Genomic DNA, 12,795 nt, shown 5'->3' with positions numbered 1-12,795 from the left:
CCTTCCAAAGTTCAATTATATTCTTAACTTTTTCATTTTTTGTGATTTTTCCATCACCTTAGACTTCCTTCTTAATTAAGCTCTCATCTATCAAAATTAAACGCCTAACTTTGCAACTCTACAACTTTATTCATGTCTGTCCTCAAACTTTGCGGTTTTTTTGACTAATTTCAATATATTTTTAAAAATTTCTTTAGCAATATCCCAAATTATTCATCCACCTAACATTCTAACCTACTATAAATAAAATGTCTTTCTAATTGAGATCCAAAATATTATTATTATTATTATTATCTATTTTTTTAAGAAAAAAATGAAATATTTTTCTTAAAAGAAGAACATTTTCTACATGAAAAATAATTTTTTTTTGAGAAACCAAAATTAGGTTATGACATAAAAATGTATGAGTTCAAAAAATTGAAAATAAAAAACGGATAAAGAAAGGAGCACATCATGCACATACAGCAACTTCAGCAAGATGAATACGCCTTTTCTCAGCAAACATCTCCCGAAATTGCTCAAATCTGCCTTCCTTTATTGCTTCTCTTATTGACCGGAAGAACCCCAGATAGTGGTGTGTATTATGTCTGCAATGAAAGGGATAAACCGTCAACATCATCATCGTCAATGTCAGCGTCAGTGTCCTAATAGAGGTAAGCAATGATGCTGTACATTTCTAGAAGAATCTGGGCCAACATTTCATGAACATTGAGTAAATGATTGATGTAAGCTTTAGTATGATTCTGACAAGTATAGCAGCTGCAGCTTTCAACAATTGGCGTCGCATCTTTCCTGAAAGGAGACCGACCATGTAAACAACCACCAAGAAGAATGCACTCTCGTTGAAATAGGAAATACTTTCCCTCAAATAATAAAATGGCTGCATTCTTCTTTTCTTTGCATTTAAAGAAAATTAATGCGTGGTTGTCCCTTGCACTAATTTGATAAAATAGAAATAAAATTTATACAGTAGAAGATTTTTCTGCATGCACTCCTAAAGTTTCAACCTTTTGAGTCACGGCTAGATGGGCCATTTCAGAAAAGAGCATTGTTTATTTGGATGCATTTTCTGCATTGGTTCCGTATTAGAGAAAGAAGTTTAAGAAAAGGAAGCTCTACTTTTCAAATTCATGACTAAAAGGTCACAATCTGATCTCAGTTCTGTCATGAATCGCAGAATTTGTGAACCTGTTCGTCATTTGAAATTTATTTTGTAGAAAGGAAACCACTACAATGAAGGTTCATTTTACCTTCAAAGGTACAGCATTAACAGACACTATATTTGAAATCTCAATGATAACCCACCTGAGAAACATAATGCTTTTATATTTCAGTAAAAACATTTGACTGAAAATGGAATCCATAACATCTACTACTCTCCAATTCATAATATGTTCAACAAGGATGAGATGTTGATGGAGCTTAAAACCTTCAATTCAACATATGAGATCATTAAAAATATCCAGATAGCTAGAGATATACAAAGAGTAAGTCCCTTACCTGTAAACAGTTGCTTTCAGATTAATCTTTGTCTGGTCACTTCCCATACCAGTCAACTTCAAATCAGAAGCGTATGTTTTGTTATCCAGTGGAAAGGTAAGTGCAAAGCCTCCAATAGTTAGATGATAAATATAACTGCAAAGGTTGCCCAAAAAAAAAAAATATTTTTGGAGACAGATCACAATGAGGAGAAAGAAGCTTCCAAGGTTAAATTGAGAACAGAGGTGCATACGATGAGTCAAAAAGATCAATGCCAGCAGCAACACCCTGCAACACCTCCTCTAACAAGCATTGGAAAACAGAATTCACTTGTTATTCCACAAACCACTCCCATAATCCATATTTATATCCATATCCATAACTACATACAAAAGCATGAACTTTGTCGAAACATTTAATCTGAAAACAGTACCTCTATCATTTATATATTTAAAGCCTAATTTGGTCGTTGTGTTACTTCAAAACAATAAAAGAAAATCCTACAACACATTAAACTATCTTCTCATCAATTATTCTCATTGCCAAAAAACCATGAGAATGAATATTTTCCGTGGATTAAATAGTGGACTTGTTTTGTTAGAATGTATTTGGTCCCCGAGGCTTAAAATATCTGGAAAGAGTTCAACAAAGTATATGAAACCTATTAACTCTTTTAACACCACCATCCTCCCTCCTTATGTGCTACACCATGATAGCATGTGGAGCCCAAAGCATAACTTGGCCCAAAGCAAATGCTGATAGCAAATTTCAATTGAAAAAACTTGAACCAGGGACCTTTTGAAGAGCGAGCACGTATACAAAAATCCATACCCCACTGGAATCAAATGCTTAAATTATCAGGGAAGTGCCAACAATTTTTAACCACCAGATATTCAAATATAGCAACAACTCATGAGAAACTCTCTATAAAAAAGATGAAAGTATATCCGAGGCAACAAATTGAACAAACAAAATCAAAGAATTATTAAACAGTCCACAAGATACCTGGTAGTCCTAGTCCACTGATCAGACGTGGCCCATCCTTTGGTAAACTATCCTGATCATGTCATAGAAGCATTAAAACTCAGACATTTTTTTAAACCCTGTAAATAATTCATCTTCTGTACAATCCCGATGAGATTCACAGGACCATTTATGCAGTGTTCAAGTCATGTTTTCATACAACAGCTCCAAGGCCTAGATAGTGCTGTCAAGTAATATTTCCTTACCATAAGAAAGTTTATTTTAAACAACCATTTAACAAAATGCAATCAGTTTAACTTCCAGATTCAGAGAAAATAAAAGATAGCACTGATAAACAAACACAGAAATCTCAAAACTTGGAATAGGCCTTGTCCTGCAAAGCCAACTGACAAGTCAAATTCATTGATCTAAGTTCATGATTTGTCGTTATTTCACACTTAATGGCATCTATAATCAAGGGGAAAAGTGAATCTTCCTAACTTGAAGAGTTTAAGCATCTCACAGTTACAGCACTAAGCAAAGCAGGGCGCTCATCAGTGCTCTCTCCAAATCCAAATCCTCCAATCCAATAACCTGCAAAATGCATGTCATGATCAATTTGAGAAGAAGATTTAAACAAAGCAATTCTACATACCAAGATAAGAATCTTTTTATAAATACATATAACTAAACAAGCAAAAATCCTAGCAAATGGGGAACATATGAGAGAGCAAATAAAGGAAGTGGAAAGGCAGAAAGCCATCTAGTATGCAGTCATTCCATGAATAAAAGAGCAGCTCATACAAAGATAATTTAATGCATTCAAACTTCAGACTATATGTAGAGCCCTACTCGATGCAAAGCATAATTCTCTGACCTAATGGCATGGAATCCATTACCCAATGAAATCTAATGTCGTTTTCTTTTATTGAGAAAAATTATGGTATCAAATTTCAAAGAGGCAAGAAGATGATAAAATTGAAGGGGAAATATATCCCACCTTTAGAAGAGCTAAGAGAACTTTTTCCGCTATTTTATCATAGTCATTGGTCAGAAGAAATTGGCATTGCATTGAAATCATAGGGAAAAAAGATATAAAAGGTGACCAAGGCAGAAGAGCATAGTTGCATAGATTTACCCCCCCTGCTCCTTGTCTATATTCGGATTTTGATATGGAAAAAAGCATCAATGACCTAAATATCACGAATGATATGTAACTTAAATCAAACAGAAAAGAAAGACAATACCTGATACATTGCGCTTCACTACTTCTTGTGCACATCGCCTCCGTTCTTCGACATCAGACCCTCCAACAATGGCTCCAAAAGCAACTCCACCTGTCTGAATTTAATAATTGATACATGATATGAATACTTCTTCTTTCCATTTCTAGGAATGAAAGAATAAGTTACACAAGTTATGCCATGATGAAAATTAATTATATACTTGATACTTTAGTTACGGGCTACTTCAAGCTGAAGGGGTATCCCACAAAATAATAATAATAATAATCATCATCATCATAATCATCAAAGAGGGGTAGATGAGATTAAATAATTGTTCCTTGATAATCAGTTTTGGCCTACATATAGCTAATGTTGCATCCACAATCAATATCTTATCAAAGACATGCATCAATATTATTTTGCCCCATCTCTATTATGTAGTCTCATTGTAGAAATCAACAAATTCAGTTATTTAGTTTTATTTTCTTCTAGTTGCTTTCCATTTCTTATGGGCATTTTGGATGCCATTCAAGTACTCTAAATAGATATATGGACCTTGGACATGACTTTACTACCTTGTAAAAATAGTTTATTTGAAAATCATTTAAGACATCTTCAAGAGAGAGCAAGAAAAATGAATAACCGGATACTGAAACTTCACAAAAGCTTTTACATGTGTTGTGCAAATCTATAGTGTAAAATTGAATACTAATTACCTAAACTATCCCAAAAGCTTAACATAACAAGGATATTGATATTAAAGCATCTATTCCCCATAAGCATCAAAAGCACATTCCATAAGTTTAAAGATTTGAATATTACAGATGATACAACTGAACTAAAAGGCACCGCAATAATCCATCAAATTCAAGAATTGAATTGTTCATGTACTGTGTCTCCTACAAAAATCTAGTTTCAATACAAGACTATCATATTTCCCTAGAGCATTGAAAGTGCATTCAATAAGTTTAAAGATTTGAAGTTTAAATCTAACACAACTGAACTAAATGACACCTCAATAATCCATCATATTTCATGTGTTGAATTTTCCATGCACTGCATATGCTACAAAATCTAGTTTTATTCCAAGACTACAAAGCACCATGACTAACCAAACAAATCAAACATCGGGATGGTTTGGCACATTAAAAGATGGATTTCAGATAATTATACTAAATTAACTTGAAAAAAAGAAATAATTTTTACCGGGCTTAGTGCAACACATTCATCAAGCCACTTTACAGTTCGATCAACTGAATTCTTGTTCCTCTTCTTTGATACCCATGCAGGTACTTCATCAGCCAAAGTGGCCCAAAGATTTGGCCTCAAAGAAGAAATTATTCCCATGTATTCTGCAGGTTTAATCTGCCATCAAATTATCAGTTTGGAAATATTCAAAAAGTAATCCAGCAAAAGGACTTGAAAAATCAGCCAACAGAATTTGACGTTAAATGATTTGAGCAAGCTAGATTACCAAAAGGCGACCACAAGGAGTTTCAAAAGATGCACCAAGTTTATTTGTGGCACTACTTTCTGGAAGGCATTGAATGGAATCCCTTGCTACAGCAGCAAGTCCAAAATCATGCAATCCAAGCATTTTATGGAGTCCTCCAATTGAGGATATTGTTTTTGATGAAATTCCCTCCATGCTGCAGGAAATAAAAAATGTCACATCGACCAGTCAAGTAAATAAAGCACAAAATTTCTTACCATAGAGATTTCAAAGTTACACTGTCAAATTTTCCTCATTTTCTTGTACTTGAAAGAGAAAAGGAATAGAAAATGGGGAGCGACACAAGAAAAAAAAGATTAAAAATCACTGGGGAAAAAGCGGAGATAATCCACAACAAATCAGTCATTGTGCTTGAACAAAAACTTAGGCCCCGTAAACTCATCGGCAAAAAGACCAAGCCCCATGAAAGCATCTTACTGTCCCTTTAAGATGCTACAAAAATATCCCACAGTTTCTACATTTTTATGAGCAGAAAAACATTAAACAAACTAACTCTCATGTTCTTGATGACTCCTCAATCCTGCTACAGAAAAGGACCACTTCATTACTCTTATCTCACGTAGATAAATGAAATCCATGCCATCACTTGACTATCACAAATTATGCACAATGCATACCAAATTCTCAACATCTTTGTATTATATTTCACTTCGCAGATAAAAGTTTTATTCATAAATGTGGGTCTTTAGTAGTTGTCCATATACACTACCTTGCATGAAAACTTGCTACGGTTTCTACAATCTTACAGTCAAAACAACAAACATTTCCCATGCATTTCAATCCCAAAAGCCAAAACCTTACTTGTCGACGGTTACCTGAGCAAGCTATGGAAAAACAATTGAAAAACAAAAAAGCAAGGTTTTGCTTACAGAAAACTTACAAGTGAAGAGGGCTCACATGAAGGAGAGAAGAATCAGGGATAGGAAGAGAAGGGAGGAGGTCAGGCGAAATAAAATGGGGTAACCCTTTACGTGTAGAAAGGAGGAGAGCAGGTGTTTCTATTTGAGGACAGTTGCCCAGCTGAAATACACCAGTCCTTGCAGCGGAATTGCCCTTGCTCGTGCTCCATGCTTTCACTGAGAACTTCATGCTCTCTTCCTCCCTCTCTTTTGCTTCTTTGCCGCCGGCTTCGTCTTTCGACAACAGGGCAAGCTCTGTTTTCAAAGCTTTCGCGGAACGGACATGAAGTTTTGCTCAAAATAGGATCCCAAATAGCCTTAAGACATTTTTGATCCCTGAACTTAGCTAATTCTTGCCTAACATGTGTTCATAACATTATTAAGTGAAAATCGAAATTAAAAATTTGATCTAATTAACATAATTCAACTATAATAATCAATCTTATGATTAAAATAAATACACAACAAGATATTAAATTTTGAAGATTATATGCATATTTTCTTGTTTTTCTAATTGTATGTTTTTCTTCTTTGAACAGTAATTGGAAGCTGGTTTCGAAAGGTTATTTCTTGATTCAACGATTTCACACTTTGTATGGAAATAATTTTTTGAAATCATGTGCTAAACAGGGTGCAGAGATTCTAAGAGTAACATTCAAGAGGAACCATGTAGCTTGGATAGATGAATGTTCGTTGTTTAAATTAAACGTTTGAGGACCAGAATGGAAATATGAGTACCGGATTTGCCATTGGGATAGAGAAAGTCTTGAGGCAAAGCCCAAGGCAGCCTCTTATTTCACATATGGGCTGATTGTTTTGATTTAAGTTGGGCTAAAGATGCCGTGTCTAGGGAAAAGAAACAGAGAGGCCTCTTAAAAGATTATTAAACCTTATTTAATTTGACTGGTCCACGAGACAAAGAAAATGTCAACTTGAAAAGTTGACGCGGTCAACTTATTCTAAAAATCTATTTATTTTTATATTTTAAAAGTAATTTAAAAAAATAATTTTTTTATTATTTATTTTTAATTAATATTTTTAAATTATTTTAATATACTGATGTTAAAAATATTTTTTTTAAATTATTTACATATATTTTAACACAAAAAATTATTTAAAAAGCAATAACAATCACATTTCTTTTATTTGAATAAGTGTGTATTAGATTTACTTTTCAAAAGTATTTTTTACTTTAAATTTTTTATATTAATATATTAAATTAAAAATATTTTTTATTATATTTTTTCAAGAAAAACACACTTTTAAAAATCATCTAAAAATAAAACCTACTATACTTTTAAATAAATTCTAAAACAAGATTATTTTAATTATCTCAATTTAATTCTTTTAACTTATAACTCAAGTTTTACACTAGCAGGTATAATTAGATTTGTTATTGCCCTTCTTTTATATATATAAAGATTTTGTTTCTTTCTTGACCCAGGTTTTAAATTGTGTAATGGAAGGTGTTCTGTGCCAGCCTATAAGAGCTCACTACTTTCCAATTTCCATGGATGTAAGCTTGAGAGCTTCAAAGAACAATTCAAAAATGTTGGGTTATATAGTATCTCTTTCAGAAATGAATTTCGGTTTGATTTAGGTAATTTTGAACGTTTTTTTCCATATGTCGGAGAGCTAAGTCCTAACGCCTGAGAGAGGGAGGGAGACTTTGACGGCTGAACCAAATTACTCGTCTGGAAGAGTGTATTTGTGGTGCGATGCATTTCAGGTTTTAATTTAGTGGTGGGAGTAATTTGTTTTTTTTTTTATTTAAATTTGAATTTTATTGTGTATACTTGTTGTTTTTGTGATACTTTATATATTTATTGAACTTACATGATATTTAGTGAATCATAAAATTAGTCATAGTGCATGTAAATTAATTCAGACATTCATATAAATAAAAAAAAAATTATTTTTGTGGTCTATACCGCTAATCATCTATGCAACTTCAATTAAGATAATATAAAGTGTTATTTTTTAAAATATTTTTTATTTAGAAATATATTAAAATAGTATATATATATATATATAATAAAATTTTATTTATAATATTGACATAGTTAATACAATAAAAAGATACTAAAATAAATAATTTAAAACAAGAATGCCAACTGCCATGCATGTTACGCCCTTGGCTTGCCTCGTTGTAAGAGTATCAATTTTTATAAAATATAATTTAAATAAATGAAGAAAAGGCTCTCCTAAATTCACACTTAAATATAAAAAAATTAGATAAGTTGTACGTGCTATGTTATGGCCTCCCTTTGAACACGTAAGATAAAATTTGTTAACCGTCTCTAATAAATGCGGATTGAAATTACAAAAAAGGTGCAAGAGTTATTAATATTTTTCTAGTTGTAAAAAATAAAAAACATACTTATTTCTATTTATTAAATATTAAAATAATAATATATTAAATTTAACCGAATGAATCTTAATTTATTAATTAAATACATAATTCAAATCATAAATTTAACTTAATTTGATTACATTATTTTATTGAAACTATATTTTATTTAATTACATGGTAATAAAACTAGATATTCACAAAAAAAAACTGAATAATTTTTTTTAAAAATAATTATTTATAAAAAAAAGTGTTTAAAGAAACAATTATAATCATATTAGAAAAAAAAACAAAGATTTTAATGTTATTTTTAAAAATAATACCTGAAATATATTTGGAATTAATTTAAGATATTAATAAAGCAATGTATATAGTTATATAATTTTATAATACATAAACTTAAAAGAAGAAAAATAAAGGCAAAACAAGTTCTAGCACGCGGGCTTCGGAGGCAAGACATGCATAGCCAATTGAAAATCAAGCCCGTCACTTGAGCCTAGCAACATATGCCCATGTGATTGGCCCTGATCTTTTTAATTATTATTATTATTTAAATGGGAGAATGACACGTCGTTTACAATGACAGACTTGTCACCTATATTTTCGTTGCTGACCACGTTTGGTGGTCGAGGGTCACGAAAAAGCACCTCCCTCTTTGAACTTAAAAACACAATTTGTAAGTATTTTTTATTTACCTATAAAATGTCAATCAACTTATATTTAATCTCAACGTTTAATTGGTTAAAAAACCCAAGATTTCTCCCAATTCAAAAAATATTCTTGATGCTCGACCCTCTTTCCTAGCAAAATAAAGAATACAAAATACCTCAATGAAAATTTCTTGATAAACTGTAACCCATTGATGCTTTGAATGTCATATTTTGGCCCCTGAAACATGATCAACGATAATTTTTTATCTTTTTATTGTAATTTGATAAAAAAAATTTAAAACTCAAAAATTAAAATATAAATGAATTAAATTTTGGATCAAAAAAATTTTTGAAAAAATTTTAAACCTCAAGGTGCTGAGATCACTTTTGTAAAAGGCTGCCATTTTACTAAGCTCTTAATGTTGATCCCCTTGATTTTAACTGATTTGTTTTTATTTTTATAAAATTTAAAATCAATCCAGATTACGATAACTTAAAAAAAAATACAAACTATGTCACTAATCAACATAATAAAAAAAAAGAATTAAAAAAAAACTCAATAGCTGAATTAATAAAAAAGAATTAAGGACCAAATAAGAAAAATATCATTTAACTATATTCAGGCTATTATTTCACTAACTTTCAATTTTGACCCTTTTATTTTTATTTTTACAAAAATTAACCAAACTAATTTTTTTTATATAAAATTAAGAATCAATTCATTAATACTGTGATATTTTTCCAATATTATGAAGAAACTGAAATAAATGATAAAATTTAATTTTAAATTAATTAATTATAAAAAGATAAAATTAAAATTAAAAAAATACGGTGTAAAGCAACAACGAATTCTCTAACAAGACATGGTCATTCACTTGATGGCTTCTTCTTCTTCTTCTCTCTAAAGTTCAATTTCCTTCTAGTGCATGCCAAGCTTGTCGGTAGATGTTGATCGCTGCTTCTTCAATCCCCTGGTTGGTAATGCTTTCCCATCCTAGAGTTTGGTATCGATGGGCAAGCATTATATATATATATATAATGCTAAAATCAACAAGTATTTTATAAAACCAACAATTGTTTTTGAGTCCGCCAGAAAAATAAATATTGATAAAAATAATCCTAAAACCATCCTGCACATTAATAGCAATAAAAGATTATGTTATAATCACTTTATCTACAATTTATCCTAGTCTTAAAAGAAGGCGTCCACTAATAATATGTTGGTCTAGGATATGATTTAAATTGAAATACTAAAAAAATTAATTTTTTTTATCAAAACAAGCATCATTTAAAAAAAAAAACTTTACCTGAGCAAGCTATGGAAAAACAATTGAAAAACAAAAAAGCAAGGTTTTGCTTACAGAAAACTTACAAGTGAAGAGGGCTCACATGAAGGAGAGAAGAATCAGGGATAGGAAGAGAAGGGAGGAGGTCAGGCGAAATAAAATGGGGTAACCCTTTACGTGTAGAAAGGAGGAGAGCAGGTGTTTCTATTTGAGGACAGTTGCCCAGCTGAAATACACCAGTCCTTGCAGCGGAATTGCCCTTGCTCGTGCTCCATGCTTTCACTGAGAACTTCATGCTCTCTTCCTCCCTCTCTTTTGCTTCTTTGCCGCTGGCTTCGCCTTTCGACAACAGGGCAAGCTCTTTTTTCAAAGCTTTCGCGGAACGGACATCAAGTTTTGTTCAAAATAGGAACCCAAATAGCCTTAAGCCCTTTTTTATCCCTGAACTTAGCTAATTCTTGCCTAACATGTGTTCATAACATTATTAAGTGAAAATCGAAATTAAAAATTTGATCTAATTACCATAATTAAACTATAATAATCAATCTTATGATTAAAAGAAATACACAATAAGATATTAAATTTTGAAGATTATATCCATATTTTCTTATTTTTCTAATTGTATGTTTTTCTTCTTTGAACAGTAATTGGAAGCTGGTTTCGAAAGGTTATTTCTTGACTCAATGATTTCACACTTTGTATGGTAATAATATTTTGAAATCATGTGCTAAAAAGAGTGCAGAGATTCTAAGAGTAACATTCAAGGGGAACCATGTAGCTTGGATAGATGAATGTTCTTTGTTTAAATTAAAAGTTTAAGGACCAGAATGGAAATGTGAGTACCGAATTTTCCATAGGGATAGAGAAAGTCTTTAGGCAAAGCCCAAGGCAGCCTCTTATGTCACATATGGGCAGATTGTTTTGATTTAAGTTGGGCTAAAGATGTCGTGTCTAGGGAAGAGAAACAGAGAGGCCTCTTAAAAGATTATTAAAGCTCCGTTTATTGAAAATTATTTTTAAAAAAAAAAAAATTTTGAAAAGTAAAAATGAACTGAAAAACATTAGATTATATTATGAAAAATAAATTAAAAAATAATTTATTAATATTTTATTTTTTTCAAGTTTATTAAAATAATGATGAATAAATTTTACAAATTAAAAAGTTGAATAAGAATCAAATTGAAAAAAATATAATTTTATAAATTATCTCAAATAAAATAAATAATAATCAAAATAATAAAGATCAAATCTAAAAAAAATAAAGAAATTAAAATAATAATTATTAACATTTCATAAAGTATTTCAAATAAAATAATTAACAATCAAAAAAATGAGTATCAAATTTGATAGATAAAAAATTTCAATTAAAAAATAATAGGAGAAAAGCAAATAAAAACTATAAAAATAAAAATCAAAGTTAATATAAAAATTAAATTTTAAAAAATAAAATTAAAAAATAAATATTTAAGAAAGAAACAAAAACTTTTAATTTATTTAACCTATAACCCAATTTAATTTATTTAATCTCTAACTAGCAGGTATAATTATTATGATTTGTTATTGCATATATATATATATATATATATATAAGATTTTGTTTCTTTTTTATTTAACTTATTAGGTTTTTTTTTAGATTAATGTGAGTATTTAAGTCAGTTTACATACATCATAATTAATTTTACAATTCTGAAATTAATAATTATAAAATTTTTTAATAATTATCATATAAACAACTAAAAACTCAAATTCAAAGCTATAAAAAGAGTAACCTGCCAGATTTTAAATATCGTAATGGAAGGTGGTCTGTCCTAGCCTCTATGGACTCGCTACTTTTCAATTTTCATGGATGTAAGCTTGAGAGCTTCAAAGAACAATTCAAAAATGTTGGGTTATATAGTATCTCTTTCAGAAATGAATTTCGGTTTGATTTAGGTAATTTTGAACGTTTTTTTCCATATGTCGGAGAGCTAAGTCCTAACGCCTGAGAGAGGGAGGGAGACTTTGACGGCTGAACCAAATTACTCGTCTGGAAAGAGTATATTTGTGGTCCTATCCCACTAATCATCTATCTAATTTTTATAATAGTAATTATTTTTTAAAATATTTTTTATTTAAATAATATATATATATATATTTAAATTTTATTTATAATATTGACATATTAACACAATAAAAAAATACTAAAATAAATAATTTAAAACAAGAAAATTTATTTAAAAAAACACAGACATAACAAAACAAATAGACTCTAAATATTATTGTTTTTGCCTCAAGGTTGAACAAAAATCTAAGAAAGTTAATCCTCGTGTGAAAAATTAATACCATATACTTTACTGTCATATCAGCAAGAATCAAGACTTAGGATAGCTTTATTTCAAAAAAGAATAATCAAAAGTAACATAATCTGAAATCTTTTTTTATGGCTTTTA

General features: G+C 30.2%; 1 protein-coding gene across 1 annotated transcript; it reads right to left on the bottom strand.

The window, feature by feature from the left end:
* Positions 1-357: 357 nt before the first annotated feature.
* On the bottom strand, positions 358-6,359 carry LOC105130658 (queuine tRNA-ribosyltransferase subunit QTRTD1-like). The gene is made up of 10 exons (XM_011033253.1): positions 6,062-6,359; positions 5,143-5,317; positions 4,875-5,033; positions 3,690-3,783; positions 2,966-3,036; positions 2,485-2,536; positions 1,733-1,781; positions 1,501-1,635; positions 673-792; positions 358-587 (listed from the first exon to the last, which is right to left on the bottom strand). Exons 1-10 carry the CDS (start codon positions 6,268-6,270, stop codon positions 452-454), a joined length of 1,200 nt encoding a protein of 399 aa, XP_011031555.1. The 5' UTR covers positions 6,271-6,359; the 3' UTR covers positions 358-451.
* Positions 6,360-12,795: the final 6,436 nt, after the last annotated feature.

Source organism: Populus euphratica, unplaced genomic scaffold, assembly GCF_000495115.2.
Source record: "Populus euphratica unplaced genomic scaffold, PopEup_1.0 scaffold29.1, whole genome shotgun sequence".
Taxonomy (NCBI): domain Eukaryota; kingdom Viridiplantae; phylum Streptophyta; class Magnoliopsida; order Malpighiales; family Salicaceae; genus Populus; species Populus euphratica.
This window is presented reverse-complemented; position numbering and strand designations above follow the sequence as displayed.

Excerpts from the sequence above, each read along its gene's own strand:
- LOC105130658 (XM_011033253.1), bottom strand. The coding sequence starts at position 6,270 with ATGAAGTTCTCAGTGAAAGCATGGAGCACGAGCAAGGGCAATTCCGCT. Across the intron at positions 5,034-5,142 it reads CTCCTTGTGGTCGCCTTTTG|ATTAAACCTGCAGAATACAT; the intron begins GTAATCTAGCTT and ends ATTTGATGGCAG. Across the intron at positions 588-672 it reads GCCCAGATTCTTCTAGAAAT|ACATAATACACACCACTATC; the intron begins GTACAGCATCAT and ends CTTTCATTGCAG.